Here is a 22,511-nt window from a genome sequence, read left to right on the forward strand (position 1 = left end):
GTTTAGAAACATGGTTGCTAAACAATAATATGTTGCCTTGACAATGAAAGTGATAGGCAAATGTCGCACTCCCTTCAGTGTGAATTGATTGCCTCAACCAAGTTTGTTTTCATGTGACCATATTGTCTGCCCTCATCAAATGACCGAAGTCATTTATCCCTCGGGATTTTAGCAAGGTAGTTACAGCCTTCCTGATTCTCGTGCCTCATTTATTCAAATAGCTTGTTAACCTTGTTTGTGAAATGGGAGTGGCCTACCCATTGAAAATGCAACAGTTAATTATAAATAATAAATGACAAGATATCTGAATCCAAATAAATTGAAAGATGTACTCATTCGAAGCACCATTATGCATTTATCTTCATTCCTAAATTTCTACAAATAATTTACGGTAATATGGCGTAAATAGTACCAATGATAAATATGGGGAGGCTTTCAAGACAGTCTCATGCACTAAATTGCATATCTTATCTATGTGCCTCTGTAAAAAAATAAGACATATACCAGTAGGATGCTTTCGCAAAACATGTGATATAACATATCTGTGCAAGTACTTAAAGAAGAATTCCCAAGAGTCTATATATTTTTTTGACTATTGCGAATGCGATGGGAATTGTTTTCCTATTGTCGTCCTGTGCCACTGCCAACAACATTATTTGTGTGTATCTTCTGTACAACCAAGTGCCATCAATTTGAACTATCGGTTTTGTAACACCATAGCCCGTATACGTATCAAAATATGAGCTAAAGATGTCACATAAACTTTACAAACATTCATTGGTCATAAATGCTTAAAATTTTGTTCCATTATAAAACATTCCATTATTAACTTTACAATTATTCCATTAATCGTGTAAAATCATAAAATAATAATTATCATATAAATCAAGCTTAATTTTAGGCATAAATTTAGTTGTTCAATCGCAAACAATACTGCTTAAAAACTGTATAATTTTAAAATATTTTTTTGTTCTCATAAATATAAATCTTCGATTTATATTTATAACCCTAATAATATATCTTAGACATTTCTTATTTGTATACATTCCATCTAGAAAATTTAAAATAATAGGATGCCATTATTGATACATGTAGTTGTTCTTTGTTGGTTGATGCCAACTCGTGTCCTTACTTCAATTCCCCCTTTTTACCTACGCGTGAAAATCATCACACACTAAGTATTCACTTAGTGAGGCATTATAAACAAACTAAGGTGACATAAAATATTAAACAACTTAACAACATCATAACATTATTTTTCTTTATATAAAACTTAATTTAAAATATCATAACAATTCAAAACATTAAACTTAAATTCAAATAAAATCATTAAATATCCAATCTGATTTATTCAAGTTGTTTTCCCTCATCAAAGACCTAAAAACCACCATATCATGTTTTTTTCAAAACTATGATAATCAATAATAAACATAACAATCGTGTCATACTCTATTTCATTCAAATACTTTTCTAACTTTCTTATTTTATTCTCATTTTCCACTTTCATATTCATTTACATATTCAATTTCACATTCCATGTTCATAATAAATACTTTCACATTTTAGAATTTATTTTCTGAATCAAAACTCATTTCGAAATTCATAATTATTTTTAGACTCATATCTTACTGTCAGATTCATATCTTATTTTCATATTCATAGCTTATTTTCAAATTCATAGCCCAATGCATATTTATGAGAATGCAAGGTACGTGAGTATAACATAAGGTGCACATAGGGCACATCACAATGCCAATCTTAAATGAAACATATAATGCACTCCAAGTGAAATCATAACATGAGCACCAACGGTGCAGATCATAATGTAAACGAATGCACCATAACTTAGCTGGAAAGTACTCAACTTAATGGCACACCAAATGTACCTACGACTCTCAATGCAATATATAATGAGATTTTTAATTAATTATTATATATTATTCAATTACAAAAGATATCAATATATAAACATATCTAACTCTTCATATCATAACATAATGTGCAGTTCATACCCTAAACATTTCATTTCCACATAACATTTATATATCATAATCATCGTCAATTATCTTTCTTTATCATATAAACATCATATTCATCATGTAATAAATACCATAACTATCATACCAATTGTAATAAAATTGAATTATTTCAAGCATTTATAATAACGTATAACATAGGAGTAACATGAAAACATAATTTATGACAAGTTTTATGTGTTGGAAGTATGCACTACTTACAAAGAAATATTATTATGTATTAATATACACACATAAAATTATTCCATTTATACCAATAGAAACTAGACTCAAATAAAAATCTAACTATATAAGGAACTTTTTCTAGTTCATCTTATACAATTTATAGTGAATTTTCGAAGTTGATCTACAAAAGCTATTTTGAGTAGAATCAACTGTCTTGTTTTCTGACCTATCCTCAATTAAAACTTCATTTTTTGTATACTTATAGAAATCAATATCCATTTATTTTAAATGAAACTATACTGACATACGAATCCAACGGTGTAAAAATTACCCTCTAATACTTTTTGTATAATTTATGATGATTTTCTAAACTTACTATTGAGAATACAAATATGGGCAGATTTCACTAACTTATTCATTAATTCTATTAGTATATTAACTGAACATATATGTATGAATCACAATTCACATAATAGTTAGAAGTTACTTCTTAGCATAATAATTCCTTCATTGGCTCATCATACGCCAATGTTTGCTCGATGACACAAATATGAATTAAATATGCACTCACCTGGTGTCCTTAGCTTGTAAACCTTCCTAACACTTCATATTACGTCCTTAAGCTTCTCCTTAGCTTTAACATTTCTTGATCTTGATTTCAATCATAATCTAAATGAACACCATTTAAAATATTGGCGTGCGGTGAGCCAATGGAATTAATCTCCAACATACTAGCTTTAGAATGAATTTCATAATTTAACCAAATCACATTTTTTTTCAAAACCCTAAGTCATGACCAAATAGAATTTCACCCATTTTCAAGTAGTTTTAATCATCATACAAGCTTTAGAATTAATCTTCAACATAAAAAACATAAAAATCTGACCAAAAAACCACACTTTAGCTTATAAACCTTCCTAGAACTTCATAATTTAACCAAATTACAATTTTCTCAAAACCCTAGGTCACGACCAAATGGAATTTCACCCATTTTCAAGTAGTTTTAATCATCACACAAGCTTTAGAATTAATCTCCAACTTAAAAAACATAAAAATATTTCATCAATCCTCAAAATCAACAATCCTATATAAACCCTAATTTCTAAACTCACCATATAAGCATGATCTCCATGTAATATTTATACCAAATGATAGAGAATTTCAATGGGTTAATTATATCTAATAGCTTAATCCAAAAACCAGTTGAATAAGCTTAAAAATAAAAAATAAAATTCTTATCTTGTAGCTATGGCGGTGCACGTTTTGGGGCTAGAGAAAACTGAAATTTTTTCATTTTTCTTCAATTAAAACATAATACACTTGGCTTAATCCAATATAAATGAATTTAAAATTTTTTTAATGTGAAATTATCATTTTACCCTTAATGAAACATGATGATCTCAACTTTCCATTTCATTATCATCCCTTTTAATATTCCAAAGTCAAATATGAACAAATAAAAATACACTTTCCACCTTTTCCCTTGCAAATTTTCAAAAACTGCAATTTAGTCACTAAATTTTCCAAATGCAGCTAAATATGTAAATTTGACTTCAATTCTATTGATCCACATTAAATTTCACTTTTATAAAATTTTTATATAATATTTCCTACATTTATCTATCATCTTTCAAATTTTCGTAGAATTTCAGTTTGATATGATTATTAGATTTTCTTTCAAAGTTTACTGCTTTATAGCTTTTAACACAAATTCCGGATCAAAATTCTAATTAAAAAAAGTCATTATTGGGGTTGAACTATTCATTTATGGGTCAAAATACTTAACTTTTAAAAATTATCCTTTTAGTCCCTAAACTTTTCCAACTTTCTACTTTGGCTATTAGGCTTTTAAAATTTATGTTTTGGCTAACCAAAATTTGGGGTATTATAGGTTTACAGATCCAAAATGCATTAACAAACTACGAAAATGTCCAAAATAGCATGTGATATTGGCACACGAGTTGTATGACACGGTCATTTTCGTACGCTAGTACAATTTCCAGTTTGACGACCGTACTCGGATTTATTTCTTTATCAATTTCAGTAATGGTCGTAACTCTTTGTACGATTCTTCCCATTGACCATACATTTTTTTATTGAGCATGATACCTAGCGTACCATGCTTTATGGTAGCTAATAATGTAGCCGTACTAAGATGTGATTGAAGTAATACAACTGGAAAAACGTGGATTTGCTTTGACTAGTGGTATGAAGGCATCCCAAAGCACGTGAACATATAAATTTGGATTATACTGAGTGAGCATGCTGGCGGTACATGTATAAGGTTGTTCGTATTTTGTTAGCCTCCATAGGTTGTTTAATTTCTTCAAGTGTGATACACAAACCCTCCAATTACATCTGTTGAACTTGTGGACGCATTCAACCATGTACTTCTCTGCGTCTACTTTTTTCATAGTTGATGTAACCGAGCGGCGTATATTATAGTTTTTAATTGTATCCACATCAAGTTCTTTTATTCTGAATGCCATTCCAACATAGAGCTCACCATTACCATGTTCGTTATATTGATCAAGCTGTGGGAATTCCGAAAAGTCCAGAGCATTTAAAAGTTCCATATCAAATGTTGTGAAGTGCTATAATGGTTGGTAATAAGAAATAGGAGGCACGACATGTGGAATGTCATCATCAAATACTCCCTCTGGCATTTCAAGGTCCTCTGGTTTTTTATTTAAGGGGCCCACCTTATTACCATTTTGGTCGATCTTCCTTGATGGTTTTTCGTCGGAAGTATCCCCATTAAACCGGAATAGTTCAGTGTTGTCAACTACGGGGATAGTAGGAGACCGCTCACGAATCATACTACATATATCAAAGTTGACAACACCAGCACAAGAATGTCTCGCCATATATGTTGACAAATTTTTGAATGGGTTAAACGCTTCATCTTCTTGCAATCTCATTTTCCTGCCGAGAAGATGATGCACCCACACCATTGCTATATGGATTGTACGTTCTAGGTTGCAGATTCAAGTCAAAGTCTAAGCTAGCAACGCAAAGACACCTTGACATCGAAGATAATAATGCACCAATGTCATTGCCCCAAGCATTAACACTCAATAAGTTCACGTCGTTACGTAAATTAGCTGTCGGACTATAGACATTAGGATCAAAGTCAAAATCATCCCGTCTCTAATTTGGGACAATAGTAGTATCATTATCATATGAGAAATTTACATATAGATCAAGTGGCCCTCATAATGAATATTGCGTATGGCAATCGATCATCATGTCCACATCACCATCATCTTTAACATTTTATATCGAGTACATTAGTGGTTCTAATGACGTCGGTAGTCGATATTTCAACGTGCTTAGTTTTTTTCACGACCATATGGAACAACATTATTAACGTTTTTTCATCAACTTCTTAAGAGTTAATTTATTCGGTAAGGTTATCATCACAATATGTGCGGACTGAAAGACGATGCCAAGAGATTCATTACACATCATTTTGCCATCATAGCATACCAAAGCAGTAACAGTTCCTCTCATTGACATGTTAAAAAAATATATACGATCATGCAAAGAGAATACCAAAATATGCACAAAATGAAAATGCCTTCAAACGATGAAATAATCAAGAAACGTCAAATAAACTTATGAGTAAGATTGAACATGTTGATTAATTCCTTTCTTTAATTTAACTTTATGTGTGTAGTTTGCTTCTTCACTACTACTTTCTTGAAATACGAACTGGAAAATAAGTCTTTTTTTAGTAGAATTGCTTGTTGACGGGAAGTGGAAGGGATTTGGGTGGCCTGCATATAATATTCCTGACGTGGTAGGAACCTTACGTTTTGCAAAGCCTGAGTTCCAGATTTCCTAACGTGGCAACATCTAATTTGACATTGTGGTTTGATAAGTGAGATTGAGCATTTTGCACAACAAGAATTTTACTCGTATTAATCTAATCAGTAATAACTATAATGGATGTTGCTTCTAAAGATTAACACAATCTTCCAAATCTCGTACACCTAAAGTAAGGAAGTGAAACACGTTTGTGTTACTCTCTTAAAAAAGAATTTTGTTAAAAAATCATTAATTATACATCAACTAGAAAATGATACTAACCCTTTTATTAAAGTAATAGATAAATAAAATTGTTAAATTATAGGTATTCTCTTTAACCACTTCTTAAAGTAATTCACTATCTAAAATTTGCATACAACTCTAGTGTCTCTTCTAATGAATATTGCATGTGGCAATCGATCATCATGTCTACATCATCATCATCGTCAACATTGTATATTGAGTAGTTAGTGGTTCTAACAACGTGGGTAGTTAATACTTCAACATACTTAGTTTATTCACGCGACCATATTGAGTATAAGATGTGGAAGGGACTTGGGCGGCCTGCAGATAATATTCTCGGCGTGGCAGGAACCTCACGTTTTGCAAAGCGTGAGTTATAGATATTCTTGACGTGGTGAAACGAGAGTGGCTCAAATATTCCTGACTCCCAGCAGTAGATATGTTCGACTATATTTTCCTATTTAAATCCCTCTTGTTCCACCGAACCAAACCATACCATCTCTGTGAAATCTGCTCGAAAAACTTATAGTTTAAAAAACGCATCCTCATTTGGTTTCATTTGCATTTCCTTTGCAAACTTCTCAAAATAGTGCTACATTTTTTCTTTGCATTTCGTACCATCGATATCAAGAAAATTGTTAAGGCATCCTCTTCTAGTGGCATCTACATTTCCATTTGGGCCTTTCAAGAAACTTCTTCCTCTATGAATTAGGTCCAAACGAACACCCTTCGAGAAATACTTCTAAGCGTTTTCCTTGGTGCTCAATACCGACTGCACAAAGAAAAAAGATGAAGTTTTCCTTTGCATTTCTCTAACATGACAATATCCGTTTATTATAGAAGACAACATCTATATCATTTTCTCTCTTGTACAATAAAATTAAAATGTACAAATAGATTAAGTTATTTACATAAATCGTACCATGTTTACAATATCCATATGTGTTCACATCGCTTAACTATACTTGTAGCCTCAAACATTTTCATAAATGTTTCATTTAACATCCCAGATTACTCAACGAAAATTTCTACCAACCAATTTAATAATAATGTCATTATTTTTTTTACAATTAATACCTCGCGTTGTACAAAAAATGAGATGTATCTCGCGTCGTATGGAACATGATTTCCTTCTGAACCATTGGATTTTATTTGATTTAAAGAATCACATCTTTCTAATATACCTATCGTCCTTGGAAAAGTGGTGTCCATCAAATCCTTACTTCGGGATGGGTACGAGGCTTGTTATAAAAAGGGGACCATTTTGGAAGTTTCCTAAACCGATTTCAAAGCAAAATGCAAAAAATAATGTTTTTTAATATTGTTGAATTCCCGAGAGATGTCTTAACAAAAATTCTACTTCATGTTGTTTCTAACTCCATCTTCGATTTTGTCAACAGCCAGTTGAGTTGCAAGAGTTTTCTTGAAGCTACCATCAAGATTACATTTTTCAGAATATTTTCATGAAGAATATTAGCATCATTCCGTGAGATAAACATGAGAAGGTGACTTACCAAAGATGCCTTCATGTTAACAATCCTGAAGCTTTATACATAGAGGGCATTTTTAATTTTTTACTGGAACAAATTCAGACTTTGACCTACATTGTTTGAAGTAAGCAGCCGATATAGCTCACATTTTTGCAATATATGTTTATGGCCTTATTCTATTTTGTTCTGGTGGCGAATCGAGGGATGAAGAACTTCGAATCGTGAGAGTTCTTAATCTTACGAAAAATAAAATTACTACATCTTCGACAAAAGATGAATCCTATTTTACATTTACAATCGTGGTATCGTCACCACATTGCCTTCCCAGAACAAATCGAAGACTGCAGTTGTTCTACCAACTGTGCACGTAATTCAAACCTCCAACGTTGGTACCGACATTATGACAATTTATGTACTCGTTATGCTTCTTGTTTTTGGAACCACAGAGCAAGTTTGTTTCATCAAGTTGTACATGACTATCATGTTCTCTATTATTAGTGTCTATTTATATAACAATCTACTTTTTAGAAATGTTACTGCCCTAAATATTATGTAATCAAAATATAACATACAAATTTTATATAACATAGAGGTTATGTAATTTTTTAAATTAAATACTATTTAGTAAAGAAATGATTAATCTAACACTAAAATAAAAATTATTAAATTTAATTTGAAAAAGCACATGTCTCTCTTCTTGGAAGACGCAAGGTACCTTGAATACCACTCATGACAAATTTCTCGGGACGGTTCAATTTCTTAAAAACCTCGCTTCACGCAAAACACGAGGTATTAAATGCCAAAATTAAATTTCGTCATCTTAAAAGTCCATCCAGGTACGACGTTCTTCACGACTTGTAGAAGGCAAGGACTTGTCGTGCGTCTCGTGGGACGTGAGTTAGTCCTACATGTGCACTTTAGGGGTATTCTTCAAAAAATAATAAATGGGATTTTTTTAATAAAATAACACCGAATTACAACTAGGTGAGTGGATTATAATTTGATGAAGGTTAATTACATAATAAATGGTTGGTTTTTATTTAATTAAGATATAATCATTGAGTGTTACTTGTAATTACATTTTAAGGGATTATTGATGTGACATAATAAGTATATAAAATTAAAAAAGATAAATTACACAAATGATCACTAATATTTGAATTAATTTTTATTTTTCTACTAAAATTTGTAAAATAGCAAATTGGTTGATACATCTCCCTAAGCGGTTTCTTCATCCCCTTACTCCACGCCGTCCATTAAAGAGTAGAAGAATGACAAAAAAAAAGTAAAAGCCATGAAAAAGAAAGAAAGAAAATACACATTTGGATTGAATTTTTTTTAACTTTCCCACCCTTTAATTCTCATCTTTTTTGGTATAAAATACTTCATCAAATTTATGTAGCACACTTTTATGGGTTAATAGATGACGAAGTGATATAATAGAAGAATTATAAGGAACTATTTGATGATTTAGTGACCAATTTGTTAATGTTGAAAATTTTAGTGGAAAAAACAAAAATTTACTCAAACATTAGTGAAAATTTCTATAATTTACCCCTTTTAATTTTATATATTCATTATGACACATCAACAATCCGTTAAAAATGTAATTGTAGTTAACCCTCAGTGCCCACATCTTAACTAAATAAAAGCGAAAGTGATTAAATACTATGTTTTTTAAATTCAGTGAAGAAAAGTGAACAAAACATGAATGAAAGTGATCAATAATGTAGTTAACCCTTTAATGAATAAATAAGAGAAGTTGGTAGGTAGTGTACGAGACATAAGTCGGTTCCACCATATTGGTCTTCACAGTTCACACATTTACCAAACCAATATCTTCTTTGGTTAACATTTCTATGTGCATTCAACGATAGACCAATTGATTTAAAGTTTTTAAATATATATTTTTTAGTTTATGAATGTTTGAAAAATTAAGAATTTAATTTTAAAGTATAAAATTATAGTTAGTTGGTTTAAATATTTTGGTTCAAACACTCTTAGATTCTTATTAATTTTGAAATTGAGTACATGTTATAGCTTAGGTTTGTAAAGAAAGAATAGACGTGAGAAGAAGAAAATAATTGTAGGTTTCAGAAAAGAAAATTCTCATTCATCATTTTTCATAAGTTTTTTATCCAAGATACACGTTTTATTTGATTACACGATACTGGAATCTAACGATAAAGACAATTGGTTGTACTATGCTTAACAAACTTAATTTTTTATCACCAGGTGCATTGGGCCTCCATATTGGGTTTATCTTCCTTAGCAGATGGATCCAAAAACTCACTTTTAATGAGCTCGTGCCCTTCACGTGATTGCTCAGAACAAATCCTCAATTTGTTACGGGTAATCCCTAACCCTTGTTGACAATTTCCTTGTTGGATATATGAACTGCAAAACTACACCGTTAGCCCTGACTGGAAATATAAACAGTAATTAAAAGGAATAAATTCGTAAACCATGTCGTGGTAAAAACCACTGCCTTAGAAACGAATTCGCCCCGATGTGTGTAATCGCTACAGTAGGCGGACCGTCCCCCGAGGTTAACACGGTCGCTCCGAATTCCGTACACCCGAAACCAGAGTGGACTGCTGGTGGTATTGCTCTTCTGATTGGAAAACACTCAGAGAGAACTCACAGAGAGAACTGTAGAAAACACTTTTGTAAGTGAATTGTGAATGTTTGAGAGTGAGTTGAGAAGCTGAATATAGCTCTTCGAATATTCCTTTATCTTCTCCGATCTTGGCAATACTCCCTCTTGAAATGATCTTTGTCTCTAAGGATCGAAGGTAGGAAACTAAGCCTTCAAAATCGTGAAATATTGCCAAGTGTCGTAGTATCATCAAGATTTGTCCAATGTACGAGCATTTGAGTTACTAGTTTATTATGACGATTCACAATGTGCTTTGCCAAGACTTTTAATAATGTAATTCTGAATTGACCGTCCTCTTCCATTGTAGGTGGAGTATTGGAAAGAACCACCGATTCCCCAATCTTCTTCTTCAGCATACTCATGAGGAAAACTGGATGAAGCCAAGAGTTTTCTGGTAATTGAAGACGATAAACACATTGTCTGATTTTTCAAGCACCTTACAAGGACCATAATACTTTGCTACCAATTTTAGGTTTTTGCGCAAGGCTATGGAGGTTTTTTTGTAAGGCTGAAGCTTTAGGTATACCTCATTCCTACTAGAAATTGCCTTTCAGTTATGTGTTTGTCAGCCTGCTGTTTCATCTTATTTTGTGCATGTTGTAACTGCTATTTAGTTATCTGTTTTAACTCCTTATGATTGCTTATCAATTCGTTCACACTTTGTACTTATGAATATATCTGCCAAACCATAATAGGTGGTTTGTATCCATAGAGGGCACGGAATGAGTGAGCTTCAATGTTGTTTGATAAGTTGTATTGTACCAACACTTAGCATGAGGTATCCATTTTTCCCATTGTTTAGGTTTTAAAAAACATAAGCCACATAAATTGTAACATCCTCAATACCGGGTTAGTGATTAAAGTATGAGATTTTAAAATTCAATGACCAGATTAGATAATTGAAAAGATGAAGGAATTAATTGAAATATTTTATATAGGATAGTTTAGTAAATGAAGAAAGAGTCAAAGGGCAAATGGGTCATTGAACAAGGAAAATAATTAAATAATAATTAGTGGGTATCATAATACCCATGTGGAGCATATGTGTTGGGAAACAAGTTCCAGACAATTCTCTTCTTCATCTTCTTCTCTTTTCCAACGTGAAGCTCCAAGCATGGTGAGTTTCTTAATTAGTTGATTATTTGTTGAATTAAAGGTGGGTGATGATCCTTAGGTGATACTTAAGCTTAAGGAAAGCTTAAGTTGTCTCATAATCAAAAGATGAAGAAGTTATAAGAGATTAAAGGGAATGAGTTTCTAAATAAATTTCTGGAAAAGAGTTGATAAATGGATTTAGAAGCTGAAATTGACTTGACATAGGTGTGAATAAGAAGTTATAAGTGTTAAATCAAAGTTTGGATAACATGAAAAATTGGGTATGATTCTTAGTTTTAAGAATCTGAATGATATATGGGAAATAATAAAGTGTTGGAATGATAAAAGTTAGTCAAAATGGTTGTAGTTGAATTTAGTGGTATGAAAATGAGTTTTATATGAGGAAATTTAGTGAAGAGTTGATGAATTTTCGGGTGAAAAAGTCTGTTCTGTGCAGGGTGCATCGGTACACTATGAATGGGTACCGATGCACTAAGACCAATTTTGAAGGTGTATCGATACACACCGGTAGGCATTGATGCATGAAAATTTTGAAGCTATTTTGGGTAGTGCATCGGTACACCCCTAAAGGAAAAATTGAATATTGATTCATTAAATTTGTTTAAGCTATTAGTATCAAAGTATAAGGTTTAGGCTTCTGATAATCATCTTTAACATTATATTTATGTAGATATAGAGCCTAAACGAATTCTGGAACAAGTGACAAGAAAGATCGATCGAGGGAAATTTAAAGAGATATAGGTGAGTGTATATGCATAGCATGATTATAGAAATATATTCAGTTATAGACTTGTGATAAGTCTAGATTTAATACTTTGATATATGATTCATTTTATATTATGAAACATGATATGAGTTTATACCATATGCATTATGTGACATGAATATGCAGGAAAAGTTATATGAGCTACGTGATAAAGGTATGGAAATGATATGTCTATGAGATACACTATGCGAATTATGAAAGCCCATGTTATGTAGATGAAAACTATAGGTATAGTTGGCATGCCAAGAGTAGAGGGTCTACGCGGTCCTTCGGGACAATTCTACATGGTTCTTCGGGACATATAAGTATTCTTTGGAACATGTATGAGGTCTTTTGAGACACCTACTTGATCATTGGTATATGTATATGATTCTTAAGGAATTTCTATGTGGTCCTTATAGAAAATCTTATATGGCACTACGGTGCATTTCTACGCGGTCCTTCGAGATAAATTCTACGTGGCACTTCGGTGCAAATTTATACAAGATGTGGTGACAACATAGTGCACAACCTCACAGTACTCACATACCTCAAGTTCTTAGTATTATATCATGAGCCAGTGAACTTATTATATGAATTTATAAGTGTTAAATCAAAGTTTGGATAACATGAAAAATTGGGTATGATTCTTAGTTTTAAGAATCTGAATGATATATGGGAAATAATAAAGTGTTGGAATGATAAAAGTTAGTCAAAATGGTTGTAGTTGAATTTAGTTGTATGAAAGGAGTTTTATATGAGGAAATTTAATGAAGAGTTGATGAATACTCGGGTGAAAAAGTTTGTTCTGGCAGGGTGCATCGGTACACTATGAATCGGTATCGATGCACTAAGACCAATTTTGAAGGTGCATCGATACATATCGACAGACATCGATGCATGAAAATTTCGAAGATATTTTGGGTACCGATGCACCCATAGTGCATCAGTACACCCCTAAAAGAAAAATTGAATATTGATTCATTAAATTTATTTAAGCTATTAGTATCAAAGTATAAGGTTTAGGTTTCTGATAATCATCTTGAAAATTATATTTATGTAAATACAGAGCCTAAACGAATTCTGGAATAAGTGATAAGTAAGATCGATGGAGAGAAATGCAAAGAGATATAGGTGAATGCATATGCATAGCATGATTATAGAAATATATTTAGTTCTAGACTTGTGATAAGTCTAGATTTAATACTTTGATATATGATTCATTTCATATTATGAAACATGATATGAGTTTATATCATATGCATTATGTGACATGAATATGCATGAAAAATTATATGAGCTACGTGATAAAGGTATGGAAATGATATGTCTATGAGATACACTATGTGAATTATGAAAGCCCATGTTATGTAGATGAAAACTATAGGTATAGTTGGCATGCCAAGAGTAGAGGGTCTATGTGGTCTTTCGGGACAATTCTATGTGGTCCTTCGGGACATATATGTATTCTTTGGAACATGTATGAGGTCTTTTGAGACACCTACTTGATCTTGGTATATGTATATGATTCTTAAGGAATTTCTATGTGGTTCTTATGGATAAATCTTATATGGTACTACGGTGTATTTCTACGCGGTCCTTCGGGACAAATTCTACGTGGCACTTCGATGCAAATTTATACGAGCTGTGGTGACAGCATAGTACACAACCTCACAGTACTCACATACCTCAGGTTCTTAGTATTATATCATGGGCCAGTGAACTTATTATATGAATTTATAAGTGTTAAATCAAAGTGTTAAATCAAAGTTTGGATAACATGAAAAATTGTGTATGATTCTTAGTTTTAAGAATCTGAATGATATATGGGAAATAATAAAGTGTTGGAATGATAAAAGTTAGTCAAAATGGTTGTAGTTGAATTTAGTGGTATGAAAGGAGTTTTATATGAGGAAATTTAATGAAGAGTTGATGAATATTCGGGTGAAAAAGTTTGTTCTGGGCAGGGTGCATCGGTGCACTATGAATGGGTATCGATACACTAAGACCAATTTTGAAGGTGCATCGATACACATCGGCAGGCATCGATGCATGAAATTTCGAAGCTGTTTTGGGTACCGATGCACCCATAGTGCATCGATACACCCCTAAAGGAAAAATTAAATATTGATTCATTAAATTTATTTAAGCTATTAGTATCAAAGTATAAGGGTTAGGCTTCTGATAATCATCTTGAAAATTATATTTATGTAAATACAGAGCCTAAATGAATTCTGGAACAAGTGATAAGTAAGATCGATCGAGGGAAATGCAAAGAGATATAGGTGAGTGCATATGCATAGCATGATTATAGAAATATATTCAGTTCTAGACTTGTGATAAGTCTAGATTTAATACTTTGATATATAATTCATTTCATATTATGAAACATGATATGAGTTTATACCATATGCATTATATGACATGAATATGCAGAAAAAGTTATATGAGCTACGTGATAAAGGTATGAAAATGATATGTCTATGAGATACACTATGTGAATTATGAAAGACCGTGTTATGTAGATGAGAACTATAGGTATAGTTGGCATGCTAAGAGTAGAGGGTCTACGCGGTCCTTAGGGATAATTCTACGTGGTCCTTCGGGATATATATGTATTCTTTGGAACATGTATGAGGTCTTTTTAGACTCCTACTTGATCATTTGTATATGTATATGATTCTTAAGGAATTTCTATGTGGTCCTTATGGACAAATCTTATATGGCACTATGGTGCATTTCTACTCAATCCTTCAGGACAAATTCTACGTGGCACTTTGGTGCAAATTTATACTAGCTGTGGTGACATCATAGTGCACAACCTCACAGTACTCACATACCTCAGGTTCTCAGTATTATATCATAGGCCAGTGAACTTATTATATGAATTCATGATGGTTAATTTGATGAGATTACAGGTAAGATATATGGTTATGTAACTTGCATGGATTAAATATGTAATTTTGTCATACTTCATCTCATGATGGCATTATCATTATATTTCATTTTCATTATTATTATGCCTCACTAAGTCGATGACTTAGCGTGTGAGTGTTTCACACGTAGGATCAGAGAAGATAGACAAGCAAGGTTAGACAGCAGAACAACATATCTCCACTTGAAGATCAAATCAGAAGTAAATTACACAGTATGTATTATTATGTGATAAATAGGTTGGCATGTAAACAAAGTATTTAAATTAAGTATGTGTGCTCTGATAAAGTTTTGGAATGTTTTAAATGTATTTATGTAAATGGTAAATGTATAGTGATGAAAGTTTAATTTTTATGAGTTTTATATAATTTGAGCTGAAGTTACTGTAGCAGTACATCGATACACAATTTATATTCGATGTTTTTGTGCATCGGTACACTGTAGCAGTGCATCGGTACATTGTAGCATTGTTCATGGTACTGTTCATTACTGTTCATGGTATTGTTCATACCGTATATTATTGTTCATAAAAACATTTTTGCCTTAAATTTTTATAATGAAACATAATTTAATAGTATATTATTGTATTTTCTTAATAACAGTTCAAATGTTTTGTTATTTTGTAAGAACATTATTTTAAAAGGTCAATGTGACATCTCGAATCGTATCCGGGTCGGGTACAGGTTAGGGGTGTTACATAAATATTGCTTAATACATTGATTTACATGTTTTGTTTGCCCACATGTCATTGGATGGTAAGCAATACTGTATAATGTGTTTGTCCCCAATAATTACATCATCTCCTTCCATAAGGCACTGGTGAGGGTCTTATCCCTGTAAAAAAAATGGCCACTTTAGGCTGGCCATATAGCTTGTAGATATTGTCTAGGTAAAGTTTAGCTATATCCATAGCTGTGTAAGGGTGTGAGGAAACCAAAAAATGACTATACTTGGTAAATTTATCCACCACTACTAGGATACAGTTCTTATGAAATGAGGTGGGAAGTATTTTTATGAAACCCATCGTGATTATTTCCCAAGCCTGATTTGGAATAGGGAGTGGTTGTAATAGCCCAAGTTTAGGCACATGTTCCACCTTAATTTGTTTACAAATAGTACACTACTGAAAATAAGTAGCCACCATATTTTTAAGTCTTGGCCAATAACGTGGGACTTAATTCTATGATATGTTGCCTAAATACCAGAGTGACCACTCTAAGGAGAATCATGAGGGTCTTCATAATTTGTAGTCAAAGACTACATGTAGTTCAAATGTACACCCTACCATTGTACTTGAGAATTCCTTTAGTATATTTCCAATTACCAACAATATTAGAAGTTACTGCCAACACATCTATCCATTATTAAGTGAGAGAATCTATTTTATAACTATCTTCCACTTCTTTTACCCAACTAGTTATGAAGGTAATTACTCCTATCATGACATTGGCCTTTATCTTCCCAATGTCTTGAAAGGGCATTAGCCACGACATTTGTCTTTCCCTTTCTATACTGAATAGTATAGTTTAATCTTAGAAGATTAGTAAGGTATCTCTTTTGAATAGTAGTTTTAAGCTTATGCTAAATGAGGTACTTCAAGGGCTCGTGGTTTATTTTAATTACAAATTATCCCCCTTCTAAGTAGTTTCGCCATTTTGAAATTGTCAAAAGAATAACCAAGTATTCTATCTCATAAATAGACAAATTAGAATGCTTTGGGCTAATACTTTGTTTAAATAAGCAATTGGTTGACCTTCTTGAGACAAAACCGTACCTATCCCTCTTGAACTCGCATCTGTTTCTAAACAAAAGAGTTTTGAAAAATTTGGTAATGCCAGTACTGGTTCCAAATGCATCCTCCCCTTTAAATCTTAATAAGTAGGCATGGTGAAGCAAATATACTTTTGCTTGGTTGTATGATAGAGGAAGATAGCATATGTGCTATTTGTTTCTCCACATCTTCTTTTTGATGGTGTGCAAACTTGTAGGATCTCAAATTAACATGGGTGAAGCCTGTTTTAGAATAATTACATGATCATATGTCCTAGGTGGAGGTAACCTTATTGGTTCTTCAAAAATAGAACTGTAGTGATGCAATAATGGTTCCAATTTAGGGGGAGTAGAAGATGTAGGACCATCCATAGATAACATTAAAATATGCCCTAATAGTGTAGGGTCATCAGCTGTCATTTTCAGAAAAGTTGCACCTAAAATTTGTTGTAGCGAGCCCGATGTATGATTTCTATGTATTACAATTTCAATTCCTCTTTTGTGAAAACTCATAGTCATATGGTTGAAGTCCATTAGAATAGGACTAAATATCTTCATCCAATCAACTCCCAACATCATATTAGAACCCCCCAATTCTAGTACTCGAAAATCATGAGCAAAATATGTCATTCCATCATCAAACTAACATCGTGACATTTAGCTTGGCTATGCAACTTCTGTTAATTTTCCACTGTAATAGTTAAGGGGTATGTAGGAACCATATTCATACCTTCCTCAGCCCACTTTTGTATTATGAAAATATGTGTATTGCCATAATCGATTAGAATACTTAGGGGTTTGTTATAAATAGTTCCTTGAATCCTCAATATATTATGGCCTATAGAACCAATAATAGCATTAATGGATATTTTTAAGTTCCATTCTTCAGTAGCCACTTGTTGTGTTATATCCTCTGTAATAATCTATGTAGTTTCTCCATTATCTTCTTCTGTCATCATGTTCAACTGTCTTTATTTACATTGATGGCAAGGTGAAAACTTTTCACCAAATTTAAAACATAATTTTTTTCCACATAAAGTTCAAGAGAGGTGGTTTTGGCTAAGGAGCAAAATTTGGTTTCGGAGGCGTAGGCAGGAGTGGAGGTCTAGAGTAACTTAAGGGGTTATTGTTAGGTAATGATTTATAATATGGTTTATGTCTCTTTGTATCGAATTCCATAGACAACTAATACAATTTACCTTGTCTAAAAGCTTCAACAAGTGTTTCAATTCCTCCTTTAACCCACTAATAAAGATAGAAATAAAGAAGGCCTCACCAAGTGTAGGGTTTTACATCAACATGTGTGGTTGCATCTCTTCAAAATGATCAAGGTATTCCTCAACTGAACCTCGCTGTGTAAGCTTGGTGAGTTCTTCTATAATGTCTGGAAAAGACAAATCATTAAATCTATGACATACGTATGATTCAAACTAGTGCCATTCTACCCGATATTTCTGCATGATATAAGTGTCAAACCATGTCTTTGCTTGAGCAGATAGATGCATCACAACCACTTCAACCTTTAGATAATTTTGAACCCCATATAAAGAAAAAAAATTGTGGCATTTTTATATCCAACCTCTAGGATTATTTCCTTCAAACACTAGTAGCTTGACCTTAAGATTGAGAAATAAAGGTCTTGAGGTTTGATAAAATCCATGTTGCTTTCCATGTTTCCCCCAAGGTTGAGTTTGCTACTGCTGTTGTCCCCCACTTATTGCTCAGTTTGTTGAAGTTGTTGAGTAGCTTGAATATTATCTAGTTGAAATCCAAGGAGTCATGTTTTTTTCAAGTTTATAAGAAAACCTCATTTTATCATTTATCATCGTTACCATCATTGGTTTCTTCTCCATAGTGTTATAAACATTGGGAGTGTTTTCTTGTTCTTTTTCAGCACTGGTACAATGAATTTCTTCATCCAAGCTCGTTAATATCCGCAAAATCTTTTTCATATATCCTTGGTTGATTGTCATTATTGACTCCATGAAACTTCCACCATTTTGGAGGCGTGGACTCGTCCTTAGCTTGTGTCATCAACGTGGTAAGTTCTTCAATCTTTTTCTAGATCGCCGCTAATTCCGTCGATTCTACCATTTTTGGAACCCATTTTTGCATACTCAAAAAGAAAATTTCACCAAGAAGTTAGGTTCTAGATACCAATTGTTATTGCTTAGGTTTGTAAAGGAATAGACGTGAGAAGAAGAGAAAAATTGTAGGTTTTAAAAAAGAAAATTCTCATTCATCATTTTTCATAAGTTTTCCATCCATGGTACACGTTTTATTTGACTGCAAGATATTGAGATCTAACTGTAAAGACATCTAGCTGTACTATTCTTAACAAACTTCATTTCTTATTATCAAGTGCATTGGGCCTCCATATTGGGTTTATCTTTCTCAGCAGATGAATCCAACATCTCCCTTTTAATGAGCTCATGCCTTCACGTGATTGCTTAGAACAAATCCCCAATTTGTTACGGGTAATCCCTAACCCTTGTTGACAATTTCTCAATTTCCTTTCATCGAATCTTCCTTTTTCTTCTCCGATCTTGACAGTACATTGATCATTTTTCTAGAAAGAAAGATAATTTATTCAATATATATTTTAGAAGTGAGTAAATAGAAACAATTTATGATGATATTAATATTTTTAGTCAGTATATGACATGTGTCCATCTATGATCAAATATTTTTTAAAAAAATAAAAAAATTATATAACTATTTTTAATAATTTTTCATAGTTTTGATAATTTTAACGAATTTTAAACATTTTTATATTTTTTTTGGATTAAACCCTTAATCTCCCTCTAAATCTTAAAAACTCTAAGAAAATTTAATAGACAAAAGTATAAAACTAGTATATAATTTTTTGTATTAACTTTTAATTGTAATATGTATTGTAAGTGAAGAAAACAAATTAAGGAGTTAGAATAAGAAAAAAATTTATATATATGTCTCATAAGTGTTTAAAAAATTTATATAACTTTCACAAAAATATATTTGAAGTGATTAATTTGTTCAAGTTAGAAATTAAGAGGACCTAAAGATTATTCAAATTCGCATTTAAGTTAACTAACAATGAAGGGAATAAAAAAATAATATTTTATAATATAGAGACTAAAATAAATTTTTAAATATAATATTGGAAGCTCTAATAGATTTTAACCACAAAACTCAATTCTTGTGTTTAATCCCATGTTCTCCGATCAAACTATTTAATATAAAATATTATTGTTTGATTCATTAAAATATTTAGAGTAAACTATTGGAATACTCCCTTTTGTTTAGGGTATGTCCGACTTTAATCACTAATTTAAAAATTAATGGTAAATAGTCTCTAACAATATTGGCCCGTCCAGTTTAAGTCCTTTGTCGTTAGCCCTTAACGAATATGTGACATAGTTGAGGGACTAAAATCGAATGGGAGTTAATGGTTAAGTGATTAAAATCGAACAGATTGTAATGTGAGGGACTAAAATTAAATGAATTGATAACGATAGGGATCATGTTAATTTTTAAATTAGTGACCAAATTCGATCAAACCGAAAATAAAAGGAACTTTTCACGTTTACCCAAATATTTATTATAGTATTTACAAAATGCACTAATTGAAAAGGAGGGTGAAATATTGGATCGATTTAATAATAAGCCCACTTTGGTTTTCGTTTTCTGACAATAATACTTGTACTAGTTCCTTACTTGATTCGTTCCATGGCTCCCAAAACCAACACCTCAATCCATCCTTTTCCTTGGATTCTTTCTCATAACAATCCCCTTCTGGCTTCTACTTGTGCATATATAAGTTCTACCCAGGCCCTCTACTTTCCTCACCCATTCCTTTAACCCACCAAACATTTTCTTCATCTCTGTTGAACGTCTATGATGGCCGGCGTACCAGCGAAGGACCCCAAATACTTGAAGGAGATTGAAAGGTCTCGTCGAGACCTTCGTGCTCTCATCTCTACCAAAAACTGCGCTCCCATCATGCTCCGCTTGGCGTACGTTTCTTCAAACTATGTTAATCTTTCTCTCAAACCAAACGCAGTAGTGCACATGCAAATGCAAATGACGTCTTCTCTTTCTTTGGGTGTTTTGAAGGTGGCACGACGCTGGGACTTACGATTCCAAAACGAAGATAGGGGGACCTAATGGCTCTATCCGACACGATCACGAGTTGAGGCACAGTGCAAACAGTGGTCTGAAAATAGCCATCGAACTTTGTGGTCGGAGTTTTGATGAATTCATATAGAACTGCTTTTAGCTTTTTTTTCTTCATCATCTTACTTGTCTCTAACTATACGTATATATCAGAAGAAGTGAAGACAAGGCATCCCCAAATTACATATGCCGACCTTTACCAGGTTTATTATAATTATGCCATTCCATTGCCTTTAATTATTATGTTTTAATACACACAAACTTCAGCTTTTAGATTTTGGTGTTTACAGCTCGCCGGAGTTGTCGCGGTCGAGGTTACTGGAGGTCCAACTATCGACTTTGTACCAGGCAGGAAGGTATATATACATAAGTTCACGCCTGAAGCTCCAAATCCATCTAATGATCATATTATGTTAGTCTAGGTAACATCTTTCATCTTTTTGAAAATGTCAGGATTCAGAGGTATCTCCTGAAGAAGGGCGTCTTCCTGATGCCAACCAAGGTTTTATTATATAATTTGGTGTTGAATAGGTGTATATGAATATATATACTTTTGCATTTTTTCTGAAAGGGTTTAATTTGTTGCAGGTGCAAAACATTTGAGGGACATCTTTTATAGGATGGGTCTGTCTGACAAGGACATCGTGGCTCTTTCAGGGGGGCATACATTGGTACTTTGTCTATGCCTTACATTATGAACCTAGCAAAAGCTTTTTAAATAAGGTTTGATTATTATTTGACAAAACAATTTATGTTGTGAATTTTTTCCAGGGAAGAGCACATCCTGAAAGATCAGGTTTTGAGGGTGCTTGGACAAAGGATCCTTTGAAGTTTGACAATTCATACTTCAAGTAAGCCATTAATTGACACACACCAAAGTTATATATATGTCAATTCAGCTAATATTATCTTGTCTGTAATCAGGGAACTACTAGAGAGTGACTCAGATCCAGATCTGTTGAAACTTCCGACGGACAAGGCTCTAGTAGAGGATCCCAAATTCCTCCGCTATGTCGAGCTCTACGCGAAGGTGCGTCGGTAGTCGAAGTTGAACAAGAATTTTACTTGTTTAACTGTCTGTTTATTAACATGGAATTGAGCATTCTTTTGATTGACAGGATGAAGATACTTTCTTCAGAGATTATGCAGCCTCCCACAAGAAACTCTCTGAGCTAGGCTTCATTTGGCCATCGAGGTTAGCTTTGAAGTTTGCTGTGGGAGTTCTTGTTACAGCAACTGTGGCAATCCTGAGTCACTACTATGAAGTTCACAGGAGATTCTTTGAGTGATTACAAATACTATAAACATTCATATGTAAATGAGAATTATAAATTAAAATAATCCAGATATGGAATAAGCAGAAAATTCCTGCTCCTTTGGAACATCAG

The 22,511-nt window shown here is 32.7% G+C and overlaps 1 protein-coding gene across 1 annotated transcript; it reads left to right on the forward strand.

Moving 5' to 3' along the window:
* Positions 1–20,816: 20,816 nt before the first annotated feature.
* LOC120216192 (probable L-ascorbate peroxidase 3) lies at positions 20,817–22,435 on the forward strand. The gene is made up of 9 exons (XM_039213686.1): positions 20,817–20,963; positions 21,064–21,188; positions 21,277–21,326; positions 21,414–21,479; positions 21,577–21,625; positions 21,712–21,794; positions 21,895–21,974; positions 22,048–22,153; positions 22,242–22,435. The coding sequence occupies exons 1-9, from the start codon at positions 20,845–20,847 to the stop codon at positions 22,410–22,412; spliced, it is 849 nt and encodes a 282-aa protein (XP_039069617.1). The 5' UTR covers positions 20,817–20,844; the 3' UTR covers positions 22,413–22,435.
* Positions 22,436–22,511: the final 76 nt, after the last annotated feature.

This window comes from Hibiscus syriacus, unplaced genomic scaffold (genome assembly GCF_006381635.1).
Source record: "Hibiscus syriacus cultivar Baekdansim isolate YM2019G1 unplaced genomic scaffold, ASM638163v2 tig00110159_pilon, whole genome shotgun sequence".
Lineage (NCBI taxonomy): Eukaryota > Viridiplantae > Streptophyta > Magnoliopsida > Malvales > Malvaceae > Hibiscus > Hibiscus syriacus.